The sequence below is a fragment of the Notechis scutatus genome, chromosome 10 (assembly GCF_049901735.1).
Source record: "Notechis scutatus isolate UNSWTSFEM ecotype Mainland chromosome 10, rNotScu1.2, whole genome shotgun sequence".
Classification (NCBI taxonomy): Eukaryota; Metazoa; Chordata; class Lepidosauria; order Squamata; family Elapidae; genus Notechis; species Notechis scutatus.
This window is the reverse complement of record NC_142018.1, coordinates 21,683,585-21,708,301: the sequence shown is the minus strand read 5'-3', so window position 1 is coordinate 21,708,301 and position 24,717 is coordinate 21,683,585. Positions and strand designations below refer to the sequence as shown.

At 47.8% G+C, this 24,717-nt stretch overlaps 2 protein-coding genes across 3 annotated transcripts in view; both read right to left on the bottom strand.

The window, feature by feature from the left end:
- The window catches only part of GPC3 (glypican 3), an 87,527-nt gene that overhangs the window by 55,350 nt on the left and 7,460 nt on the right, over positions 1 to 24,717 (bottom strand). Inside the window, exon 2 of the mRNA XM_087971912.1 lies at positions 21,520 to 21,681. Within this exon, the coding sequence (XP_087828038.1) occupies positions 21,520 to 21,681 (162 nt within the window). The remainder of the gene's footprint in view (positions 1 to 21,519; positions 21,682 to 24,717) is intronic.
- MOSPD1 (motile sperm domain containing 1) overlaps positions 4,580 to 24,717 on the bottom strand; it is a 139,152-nt gene continuing 119,014 nt past the window's right edge. For both annotated transcript variants that reach the window (XM_087971924.1, XM_087971923.1), the window contains one exon: positions 4,580 to 4,888. In XM_087971924.1, the coding sequence (XP_087828050.1) occupies positions 4,797 to 4,888 (92 nt within the window). In that variant the 3' untranslated portion in view covers positions 4,580 to 4,796. The remainder of the gene's footprint in view (positions 4,889 to 24,717) is intronic.

The following is a 24,717-nucleotide window of genomic DNA, read 5'->3' as shown; positions in this document are numbered from 1 at the left end:
TGGTTTCAACAGGAAATTAACCAAAGGCACAATCTCGCCATCGGGATGCAAAGAAAATGGCCCATCCGGCAAAAGAAAACAGGATTTTTGCTCTCCTGGAAGCATTATTTGCCTACAAATAATTCTTCATTTGCCTTTCGATGAGTAGCTGACGTTTGATGTCTACAATCCCCTTGCCACCATGCTCCCATCTCAGATCCAGTGGGGTGAAGGAACACGGGATCCCAGATCCAGGGAAAGCAAAGTGGGTGGAATGGAAAGCCACAGGCCCATCAAGTCTTTCCCATGTTCCTCCTCCAAATCCAGAAGTTTGGCTTCAACCCACCAGAATCCCCAGCACCGTCTTCTGTCGGGTGAAGTCCCTCACACCTGCAAGGAACTCCACGGGGGGGAGGTTGTTCTTTTAAGTCGGGGGCCGCCGGGGGAATGAGTTCCTGAACTCCAATGCCCAGCAGTCTTAGCCAGCAGGACTTTGGGTGAGAGATGCCTGGGATGACCACTTCCAAAAATTCTGGGCAGCTCCCAGCAATCAAACAAAGAAATGACAATGAAATCAAGACAAGATGCCCAGCAACATAGCAATCGGACTAGCACTTATATCACTTTATAGTGCTTCACAGCCCTCTCTAAGTGGTTTACAGAGTCGGCCCTCTTACCCCCAACAATCTGGGTCCTCATTTGACCCACCTTGGAAGGACGGGAGGCTGAGTCAACCTTCAGCCTGGTGGGATTTGAACTGCCCGATTGCAGGCAACCGGCAGGCAGCAGAAGTAGCCTGCAGTACTGCACTCTAACCACTGCACCACCACATGTCAATTCATATTTCGATGGTCTTTTTAGAGTTGCCAAAAGAAAGGGAGCAGCGAGCAGTGCGGCAGCTTAGAAACCAAAGGTGCATTCCATAAATAGTTTTCAAAGATAGTAACTAGGTGACTGAAGTTTCTGCTGTGCTAAAATCTAACTGGAGAGCATGATCGTTGGCTCTTGGCTATGGATGTGTCCCATTGGAGAATATGGATTACGATACACCCAGGGGGTGGGGGGAAAACCAGGGTCAAGGGTGACAATGAATGATGGGCCTCAGAGTCAGCTGCACCCAGGCAGTGCCGGACATGTTCACTTCCAATAAATCCTTTGAAGTTTTGGAAGTTTGGCTTGAGACTCATGATTTAAATGGGGTAACCGCTGGAATCCTGACACCACGGCTCTTACATGAAGTGAGCGGTCTCCTTTCTCCTTGGCCAAAGGCTTGGGGAACATCCAGGCCTTCACAGCTCTTCTGGACAACGGCAAGGAGGGGGCTGTCCAACTCTTGGGGGGAACCTATTCCAGAGGGTAGCCTCTGCTATAAATAAGCCACCCTTCCAGGGTTCTGAGAGACAACATTGATTAATTTTATTATGGTTGGTTGCTCATCAGCCAGATGTTCAAGCTGGATTTCATATATTTGTCCACCTAAGGCAGAGGTCCCTAAACTTGGCAACTTGAAGACTTGTGGACTTCAACTCCCAGAATTCCTCAGCATGAAGAATTCTGGGAGTTGAAGTCCACAAGTCTTCAAGTTGCCAACTTTGGGGGGCCCTGACCTAAGGAGTCCTTCCCAAAAAACTGGGATAGGTAGAAGTGGATGTTTCATGGGGTGAAAAGTATCCTCACAGGATGTAAGCTAAGTAAAGTTGCCTTGTGCAATTGACTGATGGAAATGTTGTCAATGCCAGTGGTGTTCAAGGGGTGCTCCAGATGTGATTGCACCCAAGGTGTCTAGTATATTGGTACTGCTTCTGCTTTCTTCTGCCCCAGTCATTCTATTTCTATTGGCATATTCTTATGTATTCCTATTTATTAAATTTCTACACCGCCATCTCGTCTGAGTGACACTAGTTGAAGGAACAGGAAGCCCCGATGCCCAGGAGGCACATCCAGATACCTGTTGTGGTTTGCTGGCAGCCTGTGCAGACAGCAGTGGAATTGGACAGTGGGGAAGAACGGGGACCAGTCCAGGAGTCTGGTGAGGACTCGGACGAGGGTCTTGCATCCGATGGGATGGGGCCAGGGCCATCTGGAGTTATGTGCTGACTCCGGAGCCTCCAGAATCTGACAGCAGCGAGGCAGAGGAACAAGGGCAGCCTGTTCCCATTGTGCGTATGGCTTAGAGCTGCCAGAAAGTAAGAGCAGCTGAGACAAAAGGGGCCACTCGGGAGTAAGGCTGGGAGGTGATTGTCCCTCCCATAAGGGATAAAGGAGGTGCAAAGGTGAAGAAACCTTTGCAGGAAGCAAAGTCGTTCACTCTGTTCGGATTAAACCTTGAAGTTCTATGTGGACTTTGTACTTCGGTTGGTTTTTCATAGTTCATTTGGCACTTCAGTTACTGGCAGCCATTCAAAGGAGAGAAAGGTGGGTGCTTATCTTGAGGAACTGTTTGGGACTCATTACGGGCTGGGAATGAACATAATTCCCAGTGTTGAAATAAAACAAGAGTTGTTTGGACTAAGCGTGTGCTTAATTACGGTCTTGGGAAGCCTTGGTCAGAACAACACCCAGTGCTGCCACGCTCACCAAGACAACCTTCCAACAACCTCAGTGAGCTCCTGCCAAGCCATCCTCACACACACACACACCTTTGCGAAGAAAGTGCAAAAAAGCTCGCCCGCCCGCAGCCGAGGAAGATCACAAGGGAAGAAGCGCCGGCTATCTCAGCCTCAGTCATTCAGTCGCACAATTAGGAAGAACGTTTTCGGCGCCGCGTCCTGCATCGCTTCCCATCTCTGCCAGGGCCGCCGGTAGGAGGCTGAGCACAGTGAGGCTCATTGGTTTTATATCCCTCTTGGGGTGGGGGGGGGAATGCGGCTGCATCAAACGTCCAGGGGCATCGCAAAAGCAAATTGATGAAGTTAAAGTAATTGCAAATTTCATCAGCGCCACAAAAAAATTGGGAAGCTGCCTGTGGGCATTACTACACAGCACGGGGAACAATTAGGGCAGCGCTTCTGCAGACGTGCGTTGGAATGCAATGCTCCAAGGGGGGCAGGCAGGGGATGATGGGAACGGTGGTCTTAAATGTCTGGAATTCGTGAATCCAAGCATTTGGTTCTGCAACCCAACAAGACAGACACAGACTTCAGAGGATAATTAGGACTGCAGAAAAAAAAACAATGGCTACCAACCTGCTTTTCCATGGAGGACCTGGATACTGCAGGAGTCAAAAAGAGGGCTGTGAAAATATCTACACACCCCTCAAATCCCGGACACAAACTGTTTCAACTCCTACCCTCAAAATGACTTTATGGAGCATTGCACACCAGAACAACTAGACAACACAAGGAAAGTTTTTTCCCCCAATGCCATCCCTCTGCTAAACAAATAATTCCCTCTACACTCTCCAACTATTTGCAAAGTCTGCACTACTATTACTATTAATATTCTCATCGTTCCTATCATCTAGAAAGTTTCTCCTTATTTCCAGGTTGAATCTCTCCTTGTTCAGTTTCCATCCATTGTTTCTCGTCTGGCCTTCAGGGGCTTTGGAGAATAGCTTGACCCCCTCCTCCTCCTCTCTGGGGCAGCCCCTCAACTATTGGAAGGCTGCTCTCCTGTCTCCCCTGGTCCTTCCCTTCCCTAGACTAGTGCACGAAGGGAGAAATCCCTGACGAATTGCACCCGGGTGGCTTTAGATCCATATTCTTAGTTGAAATAGTGAGCTTGGCTCAAGTGCTGAGCGTCTTCTCTGCCTTCCAAGTTCCTTCAAGGACAAATATTTTATGGGAAAGCAGCCTGGGGAGGAGACCTCCCCGGCCCTTTGGGCAGGTGCCCTGGTTAATGGAAGGGGTGGGCTTAATAAATTGCTTTGCCGGAACCTGCATTTACAAGAAACGGTTCTCTGGGAAGAGCTGTCATCACTAATGGCTCTGAGAGGTAATTGCCTCAAAAATCCAGGGGCCATTAGCTTCTCTCAGGAACGCTGGATTTCCAAGGGGCTGAGATGAGAGATTTTTACACAATTCTCTCTTTTACACCTCACGGTTTCTCCATCTTGGCCACTTGAAAAGGTGTGGACTTCAACTCCCAGAATTCCTCAGACAGATAAGCTGGCAGGGGAATTCTGGGAGCTGAAGTCCACGTGTCTTCAAATGGCCAAAGTTGAGAAATTCCGACTTAAGAGACTGTGATAGCCACACTAAAAGCAATAGTTGTGTACCAGCAGGAAATCTGCCCAAATATTAAAAGGGTTAAGGTATCTATCATCTGGTTATGGAATGCTCATGCAGTCCTCATCTTGTGACTACAATTTGCAGGCTCCATTATGGTCATAAGTGGAGGACTACCTGCATGGTGAGTGGATTCACACAGCCCATTAAGACATTCACCTGGCTTACGAAGAAGGGGACTTGCAGTCATAGATGGGCAGCTCATTAAAAGCCCTTCCACGAACAGCTTGAAAATGGAAGCCTTGAAAACAGGCCGTAAAGAGCCCCAGCCATTCAACAAATCACAGTTAATATAAATCCCAGCTTAGCTCAATGGTAGTGTTAGGATTCCGGCAGTTACTCCCATTTAAATCCTGAGTCTTGAGCCAAACTTCCAAAACTTAAAGAGGATTTATTGGGAGTTAAACTATCCAGCACTGCCTGGGTGTAACCGACTCTGAGACACATCATTCACTGTCATCCTTAACCCTGGTTTTCCCCCCACCCCCTGGGTGTATCATAAATCATATTCTCCAATGGGACACATCCATAGCCCAGAGTCATCAATCAGGCTCTCTAGTTAGAATTTTGCACGGCAGAAACTTCAGTCACCTAGTTACTATCTTTGAAAACATTTATGGAATGCACTTTTGGTTTGCAAGCTGCTGCACTGCTCTTTCCCCCCTCCCTTTCTGTTGGTACCTCTAAAAAGACCATAGAAATATTTTACGAGTTGACAGGTGGAAGGTTAACAGCAATTTGGTCTCTCCAACCGTGGCAATTTTAAGACTTGTGGACTTCAACTCCCATAATTTCCCAGCTGGGGAATTCTGGACGTCCGCAAGTCTTAAAAGTTGCCAAGGTTGGAGAGACCCCTGACTTTGGGCCCGATCTTGGTTCTGAGAAGAAGCCAAGATCGGACCACGATGGGTTTGCAACGTCGCCTCTTTCTCCTGCCAAGGTTTACTTGACTTCTCCTCTCCGAGGGAGACCAGACCGAAGGAACCTTTGAAAAACGAACGTTTCTGCTCGAAGTGTCGTTTCAGCCCTGGGCCCAGATGGAAACTCCGTCAGGGAGTTCACAGCGGCTCATCCTCTCTCTCTGCCCAATTTAATGGAATGCAGCACGGAAGGAAACGCCGGCTTCTCATTATTTAGGAACGGGCCTCCCATCACGTTCCAATTGCAAGGAGGCCGGGAGGGAGAAAACACTTAAAATCCGGTCCATTTAACACACACACACACACACACAGAGAGACACACACACACACACGGCCAGAATGAAAAGCTCTGGAGAGAGTTTATGAGGCAGGTCTCAGAACATCCCATAATATATGTCTTTTTTTTCTTCTTTTTTTCTCTTAGAAGAACTAAAGTTGCTTCCAACAAATTAAAGCGCTAATGTTCAGCATTATATTGCCTTATATGGTACATACAACAGGATCAGTGGGACAGGATCAGAATCAAAAAATTTTACTACTGGTTCTGTGGGTGTGGCTTGGTGGGCGTGACAAGGGAAGGATCCTGCAAAATCCCCCTTCCCTCCCCCATCCCACTAACCTGCTTTCCAGCTCCGTTCTCCTGTGCAGGGCAACCCAAGGAGACCCAACCGATCAGCTGGGACTCGATGGGAGGCGGAGAAGAGTTTGCGGGGCCAGTCAGAGGTGGGATTGGCTGGTTTTCCGAACTGCTCAAAATTTCCACTCCTGGTTCTCCAGAACTGGCCAGAACCTGCTGAATAGGCCACCTCTGAATAGGATCGACCTGGTTTAACTCCGTCGTGGTTTACCAAATAAGCAGTAACCGGGTAGGTCCACACAACACTTTCCTATTCTGGGGATAGGAGTCCATAGGCCTACAAGTCACCGAATTGAGAAATACCAGCCTAGATATTCACCCTTTCCAGCTTATATTTGATATGCTTGCAGAGATGCTAAGAGACAAAGCACCCTAAAATGCTTTCCTCCTTACCCCAAAGGGGCAGGATTAACACACACACACACCCCAACCTCTCCAGCAGGTTTGTTCCCTTTGCAAATTCTGAAACATTGAGGTCCCTGGTGCCCTCTGAGCTTGGTCGTTTTCTTGCAGACTTCCAATTACCCAACTAGGTAATATTCTCAGTGCTAGAAGGGGGAGAGGGAGGAGGAGGAGGAGACTGTGGGGTCCTTGGTGCCCTCTGAGCTTGGTTGTTTTCTTGCAGACTTCCAATTACCCAACTAGGTAACATTATCAATGCTAGAAGGGAGTGGGATTTGCTCTCTTGAGAGCTGATGATGTTACCTAGCTGGGCGATGCAACGTCTGCAAGAAAACAACCAAGCTCAGAGAGCACCAAGGACTCCACAGTCCTCCTCCTCCTCTCCAAAAACCCCACTCCCCTTCTAGCACTGATGATGTCCCCTAGCTGGGTCATGAAATGCCTGCAAGAAAACCCCTCAGCTTCAACCCTGAGCTACAAACCCTGAGCTCCAAATGCTCTCTTCAGTCCTCCAGCCAGCCTCCTTCTCCAGTCCGAAATCCCCCATGGTCCCAGCGATGCCTTCAAAGGGCCCCTTTTTCCAGAAGAAAAGCGTGCCAATTTCGTGTTTGGGTGACTTTACACACACACACACACACCCTCCATTTTGGGCCCAACGCTACACCACCTCCCCTCCCTGCTTCTCTAGTTCATCCTGTAGCTTTGGAAGGAGAGGGGAGGGGAGGGAAGGGAAGGGGAGGGGAGGGAAGGGGAGAACCACCCAGGCTCCCTCCACACTCCAAACACCCCACGACCCCTGAAGGCGTCTCAGCAGAGACCTCTGGCTGGGGAGCACTCAGCCAAGGCCTATTAAATACTTTGCAAGGCTCCAAGAGTTAAAGACCCCAGACAAGCCCCCCCCCTCCCTCCTCCCTCTCCCTCCTTCCCTTCTCCCCCCAGCAAGATAGAAATCTCAGCCTGGCTTTTAACATTTTAATTCCAGGGGAGACTCGATCAGCCTGGAGACCAAACAGGCCAAGAAAGATCTTATCAAGAGCTGGGATTCCCTTTAGAAATCTGCAAAGCACTCAGCATCCCTCCCCCACTGTGCCCCCAATCAGCGCCAAAGGGCTCATTAAGGAAACGGAGGCCCTTCGGCATTTAAACACCAGGCTAATGGTTTCGTTTCTGTCACCCTCTGGGCTGGGGAGACCCCACCCCAATGACAAGACTGGGCAGGGGGAACAAAATATATTCTCCCCCCCCATGAATCCAGCTACAGATGAAAGTAGCTGCAACCACACACACACACAAACACACACACACACAAACACACACCCCTCTCTCTCGCATCTTGGAAATGCACTGGTACCCCAGGGATTTGAGGTTTGGGGGCCATTTCAAAAGAATGTTATTGACATGCAAAAAAAAAAAAAAAAAGCATTTATGCAAGCAAAATCCATTGAAATTCCTAAGGCCTCTAAAGAAAGCTGAGCCAGCACTGTTTAAAGAACAGGACCTTAAACCATGTTTCCTCTAATCATGGTGTAGTGAAATTTGAAGGCAGTTCAGCAGGAGACGCCCGTCGACCTGTTTCGCACAGAATAACAGAACCGCAGAGTCGGGGTGGACTTTGGAGGTCTATTCTAGTGCAAGCCCCCTGCTCAAGCAGTGTTCTGACCCAAGCCCTTTTCCAACAAATCAAACACAATCCAAAGAGAACAGAAACCTTTTAAGGCTTCTGCAAAATAATTAGCTGCGATAAGCACAAGTCTTGACAAACTTGGCAAAAAAAATAACAGGCGAGAAATAATTGGCAATACAAGAATCTTCAAATACAAACTCAGGATACTGGAATGTCCACGAGGCTGGAGTCTCAAAACGTCTTTGCTTCCTGCAAAGAACGTTCGTTTCACAGCTGGCTTTTATCTTCTTGAAGGAGGGGCCACTACCTTGCAGCCTTACTCCCGAGTCGCCCATGCTGTTGCAGCTGCTCTTTCCTACGAGCAATCCTGCGTGTGCACGCACTTGGCACAGGCTCATCGGGAATCTCCTCATCGCTGCTGCCAGCCCCCCCCCCAATCTCCGAAGGCAGCAGCCCACTCCCTGATGGTCCCGGCCCTTCATCTGAGTCCTCGCTCTCCTCAGCCGTCCGCACCTGCTGCCAGCTAAGCACAACAGGCAGGAAACCTTCCACCATTCCAGACAAACGGTTGCCCAATCTCTTCTTAAGCAAGTCTAATAGGGGTTCACCCCGTTGACTTGGTTCCTATTTCTCCTCCCTGGTACCCTTTGCAGAGCAACCTTGGTGGGTCACTGACCCCCACCCATTGGGGGGGGATCCACGGGGGGCTGATTTTGGCCATGTTTTGAGGCCGACTTTTTCTCTTTGCAACTGAGATTCTGTTCTCTGAAATATTTCTTTTTCTTTCTTTTTTTTATTCCCTCTGAAGGAGAAGCAATCCAAAAGGGTCACGCCGGCATTAATAGGGAGACAGGGGTCTCGGATTTTCCTCCACTTCTGCCTTCTGACATTTCCTGAAGTGAATGATATTTCGAAAGAAAAACAGAAACTTGGCTTTTGCTGGGGGAGGGAGAAAAATCAATTATGTTGGCACCTTCTCTTTCCCCATTGTGATTCTCCCCCCCCCCTTCCTGTCTTTGATTCCAGGACAAGCTTCTTTTGAAAAAAAAAAGGGGGGCAAAAAGAAGAATAGGTGACAGGAGCTTTAACGAGGTTTGCATTGGGATAACAGGAACTAATTAGGGATTGATTATCTGCCTGGCAGTCCAAAGAGAAACGAATTCATTTCTGCTCGCTAAAAAAGAATGCATCTTTTTCAATTATTCTTGCAAGCCTCTCTCTCTCTCTCTCTCTCTCTCTCTTTTTAAACTTTCAGAGTTTCATTTGTACCCCAGATTCATCTTTTCTTTAATCACACCGAACAGGGGTTTATTTTTCGCTCCCTCTGGCTTGAAAGCGTTTGCACTAAGTAGTAGAGTATCCATACCCAAGGGCGGTGTATCTTGACACCCAGGCCACGTCAGAGAAGGCCACAAGCTGCATCCTTGTTTATTTTCCTACCCCACGGATGCGATGTCTAAACAAAATATGTGTCGGGCATTGTAGAAAGTCTCGCTGACCCCAAGCTAATGAGAGGCTGGGAGAGAATTGAGTCAAAGTGGGGTGTGTATAATACGATTCCCAGGGCTCAATAATTTGAAAAAGCAATTTACTACATCTTTGATCCGGTGCCCGGGAAGCAAGCGGTTGTTGTCTTTTTCATCAGTTAATGACAGTTTAACAAGTAGCCAGGTATAATAGATTTAAAGCGGGAGCTGAGGAAATACGAAATGGATGGCCTTCTCAATGGGATTAAAAAAATGGAGCTGAGCAAGAAGAAGAAGAAACCGGAGGAATTGCAGGGAAGCGGCAGGCGCAGATGGGAGGGTGACTGGAGGCGACTCCATTATTAGCCGTAAAGACTAAAAAGGCCCCGGAGTCGGCCCCGTTCCCATCTCCCGCATGATGGGAGGAAAAAGAAAAACTGTATTTTTGTCTAGAAGGTACGATGTCTATAGGGAAGGTGGTCAAATAAGTCAAGATGGCGACCACAGTTATGCAACCAAAGCCACGCCCCTTTTTGTCTGCAATGGAAAAGGGGGTGGGGCTTTGATGGTTGCTGCCATCTTGACTTTTTTCAGGGACATGGCTCCTACAGACATTTCTGATGATAAAACAAGGAATTCGGAAAGGCGTGCTCAGGAAAGAGCTGGCTATTAGTTGTGGGCATGCAGACCCTTGAGTAGGGGGGGTTCCAAGTTATGTTATTTGCTGCTTTGTTCATGGTAGAACTTAAAACCTAGCAGGGCTCAGCCTTCCTTCCTTTCTTCCTTCCTTCCTTCCTCCCTTCCTTCTTTCCTTCTCCTGTTTACAAAGTAAGGAACAAAAATCACGCAGGCTAATATTTTATTACTAGCTCTATACCCGTGCTTCGCTACTACGAAACTATGTGGTTGGCCTTAGTTTTTGGGGAGGAATATAAGGGGGAAATAAATTCTGCCTCTGCCTACCAGCATCCCTCGGTATTCATCTGGCTAGTGTCCTGTCAGTGTGTGAGAGATAGGCCACAAAAGAGGAGCAAACGGGACGTGAGCCTTTGCAGGAAGCAATTAGTTCGTCTCGTCGGTTCAAGCTTTGAAAAGTCCTGTTTGACTCTGTGTCGAGTTCGGCCTTGCCCTACGTTTGGCAATTCGTTCTCTGGCCCCATTCCAAGGGCGATAAGGGTGGGTGTTTATAAACATTCCCCTGAAAGACTGTTTGCCAAGCCTTGCAGGCTATGAATGAACATAATTCACTGCTGTGGAAATAAAAGCGGTTTTTGCCAGGACTAACATTGTGTTTTATGCTTTGTAAGGAAGCTTAGGTCAGGACAGCGCTTGACAACTTTGAACGGACATTAAGTGGATCAAGGACTGCCTGGAAACTGTGAAAACTTTGCACAATCCTCATCTGGCTGTCAGGAACGCATATTATTACCTGCAATCTCTCTGGGCCAAGGGGGGAAAAAACCCAATTTTTAGCACTATTTCAAAAGCCAGCAGGGACAGGAGATCTCTCTGCGGGGAGGGATAGTCCCAAACACGTCATCTCTAAAAGTCCAACCCCGAGAGCAAAGCTCTTGAACCAACAAAACTGGGACTGCCACAAATTGCCAAACAGCCAAAGCTTGCATATTGATATGCATTTATTCAAATGTATTCCCTCCATTTGCATGCTTCCTTTCCTCTCAAATCGAGGCTGCTAACGTGTTAAAAAACAAAAACAAGCAACACAGAAATTCAAATGCCAAACACACGTCCCTCAATGAAAGCCGTAACTAATGGCTACAGAGCCCGCTCTCCAAAAAGAGCGAAGGGTTAAAGACTCTGCCTTAAGCCGTGGTTTCATTTTAACCACAGTTTGGGGGAAGCAACGGCTGGGCGCCCATCCCTGGTGAACCGGGCACCTTCACTTGGGCCTGGCTAACAGGAAGATCCTCTTTGCAAACCCTCAGCCCCAAAAGGGAGAAAATCAGCGTGCAGGAATTTATATTGGAATTTTTAAGCCGCAGATCGCAATTCCCAGCCTTGAAGCCTTGAGTGGCCCTTGCAAAGGAGGGGGACTTCCCAGGGGGGAGTGGGAGGTTATTGGCAGCCCACTATCAGCTCCTGAGAAGAGAAGGACCACGTGGCTGCTTGATTAAAGGAGGGGATGATAAGGGCTGAAATGTTTCTGCCCACAGCTCTCCGATCAAAGCACCTCTTGACCTCTGGGGACGACCTCTAAAGAGCCACAGGTCCTCCTCCTCCTCCTCCTCCTCCTCCTCCTCCTCCTCCTCCTCTTCTTCTTCTTCTTCTTCTTTAATTAATTTTTTCTTTATTTTTAACATACAATAAATCCATTCCATTTCAATCGTGTGTCAATTAGGTACATATTTCGTGTGCTTAACAGTTACTAGTAATATTCTTCTCTCTCTTCAGAGGCTTTCAGGAAAAACGGTTTGGGGTTGAAGACAAAGGAAAGGCCACGTTATCACACCAAGAAATGGACCCTGTGGCAAAGCACCAGAACCCTGGGACCTTTAATGGACGCGCTGCCATTAAAATGCGTTCGCAAATAGCACCAGCGTTTAGACTTATCCACTGTTTCACAGTGCCAGTGGCTTACAGAATCAACCTCTTGCCTCCCCGACAATCTTGGTCCTCATTTTTTCGACCTCGGAAGGAGGGAAGGCGGAGTCAACCTTGAGCCAGTCAGGATCGAACTGCTGGCAGTGGGCAGAATTAGCCTGCAATACTGCACTCTAACCATTGTGCCACCACAGCCCTTCCTTCCTCCCTTCCTTTCCTCCCATCCATCCATCCTTTTCTTTATTCTCCTTCCTATTTCCTTCCTTCCTTCCTTCCTTCCTTCCTTCCTTCCTTCCTTCCTTCCTTCCTTCCTTCCTTCCTTCCTTCTGGATTATTTTACTTAAACTGGAACCTTTTCAGCCAGAGATACAAAAGTTGATCCCTAGATTTGAAGGCCAAGGGCTGCCTGATCTCAGGGAGCTGCTAAGCCAAAATTTTTGCAAGCAACTTCAAAACAGGAGGAGAAAAAAGAACACAATTGGAAAAAGACTGGGAGGAAAGCTCGTATTTTCCCCACTCCTCTCTTGCAAATCTGACTGCGTACGGGTAACAAAATTGCTGCAATAAATTGAGCCACTACAGCCATAGGAGGAAAACCGTTTATCATAATCCAGGCTTTAGAAAATATACTTTAAAAGTGGGGATTTGCTCTAATCTTACAACCAATTTCCCCCGTCTCCTCGGTTTCAGTTTGATGCTGAATAAAACTTAATGAACGATTTCCGACAAAGAAAGAAAAGCTAGTCTGAAGAAAGCAATTTAAAAACCCCACCCTTCGTTTAGAAATAGAGCAGCAGTCAAGGAACTTGGAATTTAATTCAAAAAACCATCACAGGAGAAGAAGTCTATGTCCAGATGGGAGGGGCCGTAAGTCAAACGGGCCCCCCAAAAAATAATGTATCCGGATCCCAATCTCAACCAGAAACCTGCAGATTCAGCACATTTGACACATCAATTTAGAAAACCAGGTTAAGGATTAAATGCATCTTGTTGCGTTTCTGGTCTCTTCCCTCCAACCGTTTTGCAAATTTATTCTGGAAGCATCTTTCAGGAGGGCCATGCTGGACGTTGGTGCGTTTTTACAGAACATGAGGAAGGATGGCCCATTTCACTGCATTTTCCAAAAAGGGAAATGGGTAGAATTTAGCATCCCACGTTTAAATCTAAGTGCAAATGGTTTTGGGAAGGTTCATATTTTTAAACTGGGGCCAATAAAATAAAAAATAATAATAAAAAAAGATTGGCTCTTGATTGCCATCTAGTGGTAGCATCTATCTGGGAACACCCTCTGTCTCACCTGCCACAGTTACCCCAGAGGTGGGATTCATCCGGTTCGAACTGGTTCTGGAGAACCGGTAGTGGAAATGTTGAGTCGTTCAGAGCAGGGGTCTCCAACCCTGGCCACTTTAAGCCTGGAGGACTTCAACTCCCAGAATTCCCCAGCCAGCTTTGCTGGCTGGGGAATTCTGGGAGTTAAAGTCCTCCAGGCTTAAAGTGGCCAAGGTTGAGACCCCTGGTTTGGAGAACCCCAGCCAATCCCACCTCTGCCTGCCCCCCCATCTCTTCTCTGCCTCCCATTGAGTCCCAGCTGATCGGCTGGGTCTCCTTTGGTTGCCCTGCACAGGAGAACGGAGCTGGAAAGCAGGTTAGTGAGGTGGGGAGGGAAGGGGGACTTTGCAAGATCCTTCCCCCTGCCACGCCCACCAAGCCGGTAGTAAAAAACAAAATGAATCCCACCACTCTGTTACCGCCATTTCTAGTGGGTCACCCCCAAGTCTGTCGCTGAGGAGTTTCGGATCCGGTCTGCAGCAGCATCTGCCTTCTTGAAGAACCACCCACGGTGGCAAATGTTCCCCAGGAGCAACAGAGTCCACGTTCCCTCCAGGAGCCGCTTATCCACGGGGCTGCTTGATGGAGGAGGGAAAAGGGGATGAACAGCCCCCTAACCAAAGAGCCCACCCCCCTGGAAATCCACCGGGATGAGCCGCACACTAAAAGTGCAAAGAGCAAAAAATGGTTCTGGCACGTCAAGAGGTGGGGTGGGAAAATAATGCGATATAACGGCAGAAATAAGTGGCTTGTTGAGCTCATAACCCTCGCAGAGGAAGGTGGCTTCCCCACCCTGCCTTCCCATCCGTTCCCCCTCCTCTCCGGCAGGCTGAGATTACCCAGCCCCCCCCAAATGATCCATGCTCCCCCTTCCGGCATTTCAGGAATCCCTCAAGAGCTTTGCTTAGAGAGCCAGACGGAAGATCAGCAGCCGGTCATCAGCTCAGCCGACCTCCGACCTCCGCACATCTCTTCCAGGCTCCACCTTAGATAAACATGCACACACAGAGAGACAGAGAGAGCGAGACACACACACACACACACACACACACACACACCTGCCCAGCCTATGTGTTTCCACACAGGGGGTTGTGGAAGGCAGAGGCTGGTCCCAAGGCTCTCCAGAGCTTCGCAGAAATGGTGGGACCTCGGGCTTACTCGTCCCTGGGGGTGGGCCGGGGGCCAGTGGTGGGATTCCAAAAAGTTTACTACTGGTTCTATGGGCCTGGCTTGGCTTGGTGGGCGTTGCAGGGGAAGGATACTGCAAAACTCCCATTCCCCCTTCCAACTCCTGGGAGAAAGTTACTGCAAAGTCTCCCTTCCCTCCCCACCCCAGTAACCTGCTTTCCAGCTCCGTTCTCCTGGGCAGGGCAACCAAAGAAGAGCCAGCCAATCAGCTGGGAGTTGATGGGGGGCAGAAAATAGATGGGGTCGGGGCCAGTGAGAGGTGAGATTTGCCAGTTCTCCGAACTACTCAAAATTTCCACTGCTGGTTCTCCAGAACCGGTCAGAACCTGCTGAATTCACCACCTCTGGCCGGGGGCGGGGGGGGACGACATTCAGCTGGACACGCAAAGTCTCCCTGGGGAGCTTCAGTGGGGCAAGGGAGGAAAGACCCACCTGTTGCTGCAGGAGGGTTGCCAGGAAAATGAAAATCGGCAGGCACCATGGCCCAGAAGAAATCAGAAGGGGAATTGGGACCTTTAGAATCAGAAGAGAGCCGGATGGGACCTTGGAGGTCTTCTAGTCCAGCCCCTGGCTCAAGCAGGAGACCCTATACCAAGGATCTCCAAACTTGGCAACTTTTAAGACTTGTGGGCTTCAACTCCCAGAATTCTCTAGCCAGCAGGAGTTAACAGATAACAAATAATCAGAGTTGGAAGGGACCTCATAGGTCATCTAGTCCAACCCTCCGCCCAAGAGGGAGACCACAAGTCTTAAAAGTCCACAAGTCTTAAAATTGCCAAGTTTGGAGACCTCTGCCCTATACCACGTCAGACACGTGGCTGTCCAGTCTTTTCTTCAAAACCTCCAACGATGAATCATCCACAACTTCTGGTGGCCAGCTGTTGCACTGGCTAATTGTCCTGGCTGTTAGGAAGTATGATGACCCAGAGTGGGATACAAAGTCATAAAAAAAAAGCTGAAGTCTCTTTAATTCCTTCAACTTGGCTTCAAAGGTCCAATTATCGTTGACTGGAGAAAAAACTCCCCCACAAACTTGCGAAAAGGAAGAAATTCCGTTCAGACTCATATAAATTATAAATAATAAAAAAAGAACACAAACCGCACTGAAGCAATTAAGGAGACAAGGCAGGATAAGGGCTCAAAGACGTCCATAGATATCGAAATACACACACTGGGAACTCAGATAAGAACTGAAAGACTAGAATTATTTCATGCTTTGCTTCCAGCACTGAGCCACGCGCAGTTTGTCCTTTTAAACAGTCCTCACAGCTGCAGCCCATGAAGGGGATCAGGGCCCCTTCCTCCCCCGTTGACCACGCCATTCACATTGCTCCCTTCTCCGTTCCTCCTTATGTGCCCTAGGATGAAGAGGGGATGGGCCTGGGTCTTCCTCTGAATGCCCAGCTGGCCTGTGCCCTTCCCCAGTTTCCTCCACAACCTCTGGAGCCACACTCCCACTCCCTGTGGGCTGTTCCTCCTCTCCCTCGGAGTCAGACTCCAACGGGGGCAAGACAAGAAGTTTCTCCTTAGTCTGTGGCATCCTTCAGCAAAAGAGAAGCAGGAAGAAAGGAGAAATCCCCATATTTCCACCCAGGGAGGCTTTTGAGCATCAGGCATGAATAGGAACGCTGGATTTTACACGCCGGAGAGCACTTCAAAGCTCTGCCCTCAGCCATCAGCCAAGGCACGCAAAGCCCATCTTACCAGCTCGATGGGAATCCGGCCCTTGGGGCCGAAGCCAATGTTCAACTTGCACATGGCCAGGATGCAGCATATCCTTGGCTCCCTCACCCTTTTCTTCTGAGCACGGATTAATGTAACTCATCCAGAGGACCTGGCACCACTCTAGATGGCTGGATGGAGCTTGCATCATTGGCAAGTGTCAATCGGGTGAATAACGGCCTCGGGTTTTTGTCAGGAAACCAGTGTATTGACAGCTTAATGGGCTCAGGAAAAGCTCATCTGTCTCTCTTTCTCTCTTTCTCCCTAGCCCCCCCCCCCCCCCCGCCTTGGCTGCTTTATGGTTTTATCTCAGGGGGGCTTTGAAAACGAAGCCCATCGCAGCAGCCCAAGAGGAGGGGGAAAATGTTTGTTTTATATCAACCCCGTCTTGTCCTTGCCTTGGTCTGTTTGCTGTGCTTTTCCCGTGTTTACCAACTGTTTCTTCTCTGCATTTTAAATACTCCGGCACAGACAAAAGAGAATTTATTTCCTCATTTAATCCCCTTTTCAGCCCAGACAGCAAACACATTTGCAGGGGGAAATGTTTGGGGGCGAGGGGTTGGCAGGGAAGGGAAGAAGACAAGTGGAGCAGCCACAAAAAAGGGATGGCAACATCGAGGCTCGGGAGGTTGTGGCGAGGTTTGCAGCTGCGGAGCGAAATCCTGAAGAATCACTTGGCGTTTTTTGTTTTTTTATAGCGTTTCCAGAGCCCTTGGAATGTATTCAGACTTAAACCGCAGAAGATAATTCTTGCCTAGAGAAGTAATTACAGAAAACAGGAGGTTGCTGCCGGAGTAGTAAATACATTGCAGGAAGATGCCATTTGACTGGATGGGAATCGCCCAACTCTCGTTAAGCTCTCCTCAAACAAACAGATGGCACTTCAGCCGCGCTGCAGTTTCTTCACCCTAATCTTTCCAAACCAGTCTGCAGCTCACCTGAAGTCATCGCTGCTTCCATTCTCTTTTTCACTTGGAAACGCAACAGAGCCATTTTTTCCAGCCAACCAAGGAGAGAGAGCAAAAAAAAACAACAGCAACTTTCCATTTGCATCTGGCCTCAAAATATGGCTCCTCTTGGGGTAAGAAACCCTTCCACCCTTGTGTTACACAGAACAAGGAAAAGAAAGGTATAGTTTTTGCCCCACTGCTCCCCAATTCTGTTTGTTTGTTTGAGTGTGGGAGAGCAGCTAAGCCACCATTCCATTGAAAAGACCCTGTGGGGAAAAAGAATTAGCTAGCAGGGAGGAAGAGGAGGAGGAGGAGGAGCGGGGAGGGGGAGGGTGGAGGAGGAAGGAGGAGGAGGAAGAGGAATTAACTAGCCCCAGAAACCATGATGGGTTTATGCATCCTGACACAGCATATCATACAAACCCGATCAATTCCAATTTATAGATGAAAAGAGTTTAAGCAGATTAAGGCGCAAAGCAAGGTATCAACAGAGAAGATCTTGCTATTTCTTTTTTATTTCCTTTTTTTTTAAATTTAGAATTTAGGCATTTTCCCCTTGATGTGAACATTCTTTTGGCAGTGGCCTGGATTCAAAAACAGAAACACCGTCCCCTCCCCTCCGCTGCCCCTAAAAGGAAAAGTCTGAGATAGGAAGGCTGACCCTTTCTTTAGCGGGCAAATTTCAAGCCTGCTTCAAGAAAAAAGCCAATACAATTCATATGGGGTTATTGTCATAACAAAATAAATAATCCAGCCCGGCTTTTACCAAACGCAGAGACTTTAAGGCCTGGCTTTAAGGGCCACCAAAGAGATTCAAGATAACATCATTAAAAGTGTGCGGGGTCCCAATTGGCTACATTTAACTGACAGGTGGTTGAAGTCCACCCTGTTAAGGAACGAAATGCCCCTAGGAAGAGGGTGATGATGACACATGATATGGAGAACTACCACCATCCTGGAAGCATTTCAAGCAAGTCCACTGTCAGGATTCCAAGTAATCCACCCATAGCGAACGGAACTCCTAGGCAGGTAGATTCCTCAAAGAACAAGTTTATTGGGGATATCATATTGGCACAGACTGGTGAAAACCGACTCTAGAGGTTCCCGCGCTTTTCACCTAATTAAAAGTAAAAGTTTCCCCCCCCCTTTCCTAAACAGTCAGATGGTCCAATCAAGATGCTCTCTGGTTGCTTGGTAACATCACTCCTCCTCTCTTCAGCCACCTGTGTTGGAATGTCCTTGTTTCCCAGGAGAAAGTGTTTTGTTTTGGCTACAAATCCCCAGCTATCTCTATTCCCCACCCTGCCTATCCCTCATCTCCAGGGAAGCCCCCAAGATGGCCTCAGTCAGGCCAGCTCCAGAGTTCACCCCGCCCAACTTGAAGATGGACGGGGAATTCTGGAAGCTGAGGTCTGTTCGTCTTCCAGCTGCCAAGGTTGAGAACCCTGCTTAAGAGGAGAAGCTCCCAACCTGTCATCTTGGAGACAAAACAGATGGAAGAGCAAGATCTTCCACGAACCCTTCCTGGGGGGAGGGGAACCAGGAGTGTGTTGGGTCTCCGCTGCTCATAGCCGCTACCAGCTCAGCCGAACCGGTAGAATACCACCACTGGGGGGAACCACGGCCCAGTCATCCCCACTTCTGCGTCATCTCAACTGGCCGCTGTTTTATCTGCACCGGGAAATCGGAAAGGTCTCCACTCACCTGCTGAGAAACAGTTCTTACAGCCTGGCCACCTCTCCCTCCCCCACGACACACACATACACACACCTCCTTCGTTTGATGCCATGTATGGAAATGTCAGCCAACCCATTCGCAAGACGCGCACGCACGCACGCGGCGCCAGCCCTTCGCAACTCATTTCGGGACGTTTCCATCAGCCCCGCGCAGGGGCTGCTTGAGTGACAGGGCCAACTCCAGCCGATGCTCCCCTTGCGCTAAATTGAATTCCCTTCCTGCTGAAGCTGCACCAGACTTTCTGCTGATGGAAGATTGGGGAGAGCCGCTCGACATTTAGTGAGATGCCGTCCAGGCGTGTCAATTACTGTGTTCACTTAGCAAACTTTATTAGATTATTAGATTTTTTTTTTCCAGGCCCTGTGGCGTTTCCATGATTGCAGCAGGAAAATACCGCAAAAATAAGAGCTGGGTTTGGTTCTCCGTCTGCCACCAAGGATTCTCCCCACCTCATATATTCATATTGGAAAACATGCCTTTATTTCAGAAGTGTTCAGATCAATTCTGAACCCACCACCCATATTTAATCACGTTAAAATAGCCCTGAAAGGCACAGGGGGAAACGTTCCCCAAACCAGCTTCTGGACGGATTGTTAACCGTAAAAGCCAAATGTCCATTTCTGCCTCGTATTATAGCTAACATCCCTCACATCCCGGACATAAACTGTTTCACCTCCTTCCCTCAAAACGACACTATAGAGCACTGCACACCAGAACAACTAGACAACACAAGGAGAGTTTTTCCCAAACGCCGTCACTCTGCTAAACAAATAATTCCCTCAACACTGTCCAACTATTTACTAAGTCTGTACTACTTTTGTTATTAACCTTCTCATCACTCCTTATCACCCACCCCCTCCCACTTGTGACTGTATGACTATAACTTTGTCGCTTGTATCCTTACAATTTATATTGACTGTTTCCTAGTATGATTTGATTGCTTATTGTACCCTGTGACTATCATTAAGTGTCGTACCTGATGATTCTTGACTCTTGATGAATGTATCCTTTCTTTTATGTATACTGAGAGTATTTACACCAAGGCAAATTCCTTATGTGTCCAATCACACTTGACCAATAAAGAATTCTTTCTTTCTATCTATCTATCTATCTATCTATCTATCTATCTATCTATCTATCTATTCTATTCTATTCTATTCTATTCTATTCTATTCTATTCTATTCTATACCTATTCCATTCTATTCCTATTCTATTCCATATATTCTATTCTATTCCCTTCTATTCATTCCTTATTCTATTCTATTCCTATTCCTATTCCTATTCCATTCTATTCCTATTCTATTCTTCATTCCAATATCTATTCTATTCTATTCTATTCTATTCTATTCTATTCTATTCTATTCTATTCTATTCTTTATTCCAATATTCTATTCTTATTCTTATTCTATTCTATTCTATCCTAAGCCCTGCACCTAAAGCAGTCAGCAAACCATGATTAAGGCCCAGTTGAACACAAGACACAAATGTTTTCGTATGGAGAGTTTGGCTCTGTTCTCTGACACTCAAGGAGGAAGGAGGGGAGGAAGCTAATGAGATCTCATTTGCAAAGCAACCAGCAAACATCACTCAGCTGGGAGCTGTAATGGTATGGAAGGCAGGAGGAAGATCTGCAGATCGGGCAGTGGTCTGATAAGAGGCAGCTGAACCCCCCAGAAGAAACACGGGTGGGGCAAACATCGGAAGAGACCTTCCCCAGTTTCTTGAGCGGTAAAGACCAGGGAGGGGGGAGGAAAGAGACGTGCTTTCACACAGGGGTGGGATTCTACCGGTTCGGACTGGTTCTATAGAACCGGTTGTTATGATTCTGCGCATTTTTGAGAAACGGCAAATCGCGCCACTGCCTGGCCCCGCCCCTCTCCGCCCACCCCTCCCCGCCCAGTCAATCCTTATCGTGCATGCGCAACATCGCTGACTGCATTCTCCCCCGCCCAGTCACTTTTAAAGGTATTTATTTTTCCCCTCCCAACGATCAGCTGTTCTGATGATCAGCTGTGCCAGGATCCCCTCGCTGTCTTACCCGGAGCTTGAGGCCCAGGAGGCCCAAAATGGAGAAGAAGAAGAACAAGAGGCCCAGGAGGCCCAAAAAGGGGGGAAGGAGAAGAAGAAGAACAAGGAGGAAGGAGGGAGGAGGAGGAGGAGGAGGAGGTGGAGGAGGAGAAGGAGGAAGAGAGGAGGAGGAGGAGGAAGAGGCCACACCCACCCAGTCACATGGCTATGCCCACCTGGCCACACCCACAGAACCGGTTGTTAAAATTTTTGAATCCCACCCCTGCTTTCACACAGATTGATGTCAGCTTATGAGGCATCCCAGGCAAAAAACACACTCGGACGTACCAGCCATAACTTTATTGTAAGGTAAATTAACGGAACCTTGTGGATTTTGAAGAGACACCTCTTCCTCCCCCTCCCCTTTACAGCCCAAGAAACTAGGGAGGTCTTCCGAGACTTTAGCCACCGTTCCTTTTCCAGGGCCCATTATCTCTTTTCTGCCTCACCAGTAGCTCTTCCTCCTGTCTCCCGAGTCGTCCCCACCTTGTCTCATCCAGCAACACCCTACCGGCCGACCTCTGAGTTCCGTTACATGACGTTATGATTCTCGATTCTTAACGAATGTACCTTTTCTTTATGTACACTGAGAGTATTTACACCAAGACAAATTCCTTGTGTGTCCAATCACACTTGGCCAATAAAGTATTCTATTCTATTTCTATTCCCCACCCACCCCAGAGGGCACGAAGCCCCTGCCCTCACCTACCTTGGAAAATGGCCACGTTCTGCATGATGAGGAATTTCAAGTCCATGCTGGCCGTCTGGAGGATCTGCTCCATGTTGGACCGAGCCAAGCCTTGGTATCTCTCCTCCATCTTGCGGGAGCAACAGGTGAGAGCTTTGGGGATGCATATTTGCAAATCTGACCCTGTCAAGACAGACATTGGGGAGAGGGGTTAGCATGTAGTTTTGGCGGTAGGGAGGGGCTAGGTCTGTTGGGTCACCTTTTGTGGGAGAGCGAGAGAATGGAAACTTCTAGCAAGGGTAAAGTTCTTGCTCCAGGTGAGCTTGAATCTCCACCCTGCCCTGCAGCTTCAGACAAGCTCCCTTCTGAATTCCTAGGGCCAAGCAAGGACGTTGGTCCTGCTTGCAAATCGTGCTACACGCAGGGTAGTACATTGCTAGCGCTGGGCCAAGAGAAGGAAAGAGGCTGGGGGCGCTAGGAAGCCAGCCAAAACCCACATACTTTTCCCTCTTCAGCGTTTTATCTAATTCGGAAAGTCTCCGGAGAGAAACTATTTTCCTTGTCTCAACCGCCAAGGTAATTCCTTTGTTTAATGGTCCTTCTTAAAATTGCTCTGCCTTCCCGGTCCCATCGGGGAGAAGGGAGCGGGGGCTGCGGCACGTGGCCATGAAGCCCGGGACTCATTCATCAAGTAGGGCCTTCTGAGATACCTGGGGGGGGCATGAAAGAGCAGGAGGGAGGGAGAAGGAGCAAAGAAGAAGAGAAGGAAGGAAGGAAGGAAGGAAGGAAGGAAGGAAGGAAGGAAGGAAGGAAGGAAGGAAGGAAGGAAGGAAGGAAGGAAGGAAGGAAGGAAATGGAGGCAGAATAGAGAAAAAGATGAGTGGATGGATGGATGGATGGATGGGGAGAGAAGGAGGGAGGAAAGAAGGAAGGAGCAAAGAAGATGAGAAGGAAGGAAGGTGAGAGAAAGAGATGGGTGGATGGATGGAAGGAGGGAAGGAAGGAAGGAAAGAAAGAAGGAAAGAAAGAAAGAAATTGGAGGCAGAATAGAGAAAAAGATGGATGGATGGATGGATGGATGGATGGATGGATGGATGGATGGGAGAGAGGGAGGAAACAGGAGGGAGAAGAGAAAAAGATGGATGGATGAGAGGAAGGAAGGAAGGAAGGAAATAGGAGAGAGAATAGAGAAAAAGAATAGATCAATGGATGGATCAATGGAAGGAAGGAAGGAAGGAAGGAAGGAAGGAAGGAAGGAAGGAAGGAAGGAAGGAAGGAAGGAAGGAAGGAAGGAAGGAAGGAAGGAAGGAAGGAAGCTTTTAATAGTGATTGTGAAGTGAAGCACCGACAGTTGTTAAGCTGAATGATGTTAAAGCTGAGAAAGAAAGAAAGAAAGAAACCTGCTTCGGGCAGAATAGTGGAGAACCAACTCCAGGAGAGCCAACTGCCTTTGGACAGATCCCAACCCTCCTCCCCCCCAGGGATCTTCTGCTGGATCCTCCCCAGGATGATCCAAAGGGCGAGGGGGTTTCTTTGACTGCTTTAGATATGCAAAGGAGGCCAAGGAGTCGGCCAAGGCAGCGCCTACCAATATCCATCCATAAAAGCAGAGCGCTTTCTAATTTGCAAGGGTCTACAGCTCCCATTCTATTTTAATTACGTACATAAATACATAAACAGACTTCCTGAAGCCACGAGGAGAAAAGCAAAGGAGGGAAAGGGGGGCGAGGGAAGAAGGGCTTGCAAAAATGGCACTTTCGGAATGTTGTTCAAATTAATCCCTTGGCCAAGGAAAGGAACCGCAAAGGGTCACCGAGAGGAAAGCAATTGCCTGGAGCAGGTTCCTACCGTTTGGAGAGTTCCAGGGCGGCATTTTATTTTATTTATTTATTTTGCTATCAAGAGAGCAACTTATGGTCCTGAAATAATTGCAAGCCGCAAACTCAATTACCCAGCAAAGCAGAAGACCCAGAAACTGCTGAGCAGGAGGAAGAGAAAGCACCGCTTGCGCTAACTTCAGAAGGAGCATCTGGTGTGAAGGGGCCCTCCGTACGCTTCCCCCGGAGCCCTCGGATTCCTTACTTCATGGCACCGAAATGGTAGGGTTTCCTGCCTGAGCACCGGGTTGGACTAGAAGACATCCAAGATCCCTTCCACCTCCTATTCTACTCTACTCTACTCTCTAAGGTTCCCTCCTTGCACATCCGTGCCGGTCGTTTCCAGCTCTAGGGGGCGCTGCTCATCTCTGTTACAAAACCGAAGAGCCAGTGCCATCCGAAGACGTCTCCGTGGTCATGACTGGACGCCGGAGGCGCATGGAATGCTGTTCCCTTCCCACCAAAGGGGTCCCTATTTTTCTATTTGCATTTTTTACATGCTTTTGAACTGCTAGGTTGGCAGAAGCTGTGACAAGGAACGGGAGCTCACTCCGTGACACGGCGCTAGGGATTTGAACCACCGAACTGCTGACCTTTCTCATCGACAAGCTCAGCATCTTAGCCACTGAGCCACCATGTCCCTATCTACTCTACTTCTATTCTATTCCTATTCTATTTCTGATTCTATTCTATTCTATTTCTGATTCTATTCTATTTTATTCTATTTCTTATTCTATTCTATTTATTCTATTCTATTCTATTTCTGATTCTATTCTATTCTATTTCTGATTCTATTTCTGATTCTATTCTATTTTATTCTATTTCTTATTCTATTCTATTTATTCTATTCTATTCTATTTCTGATTCTATTTCTGATTCTATTCTATTTTATTCTATTTCTTATTCTATTTTATTTATTCTATTCTATTTCTTATTCTATTTCTTATTCTATTCTATTCTACTCTATTTCTTATTCTATTCTATTTCTTATTCTATTTTTTATTCTATTTCTTATTCCATTCTATTTCTTACTCTATTTCTTATTCTATTTCTTATTCTATTCTATTTCTTATTCTATTCTATTTCTTATTCTATTCTATTCTTTTTGTTCTGTTCTATTCTATTCTATTCTATTCTATTCTGTACCACTGCGACTTCAAACAATCACTAAACATTGTAGGTTGAGAACTACCTGTAGATGCAACCAGGATTAAAATTTAGTACGTCTTGAAGTCAGGCGTCAAGCCCGAATTCACCACTTGGAAACCTGACATCAGGGCTGACTCCGGACAACCGTCTGGATGAGGCGCTGCATAGACAGTATGTTGGTGAGATGTTTCAA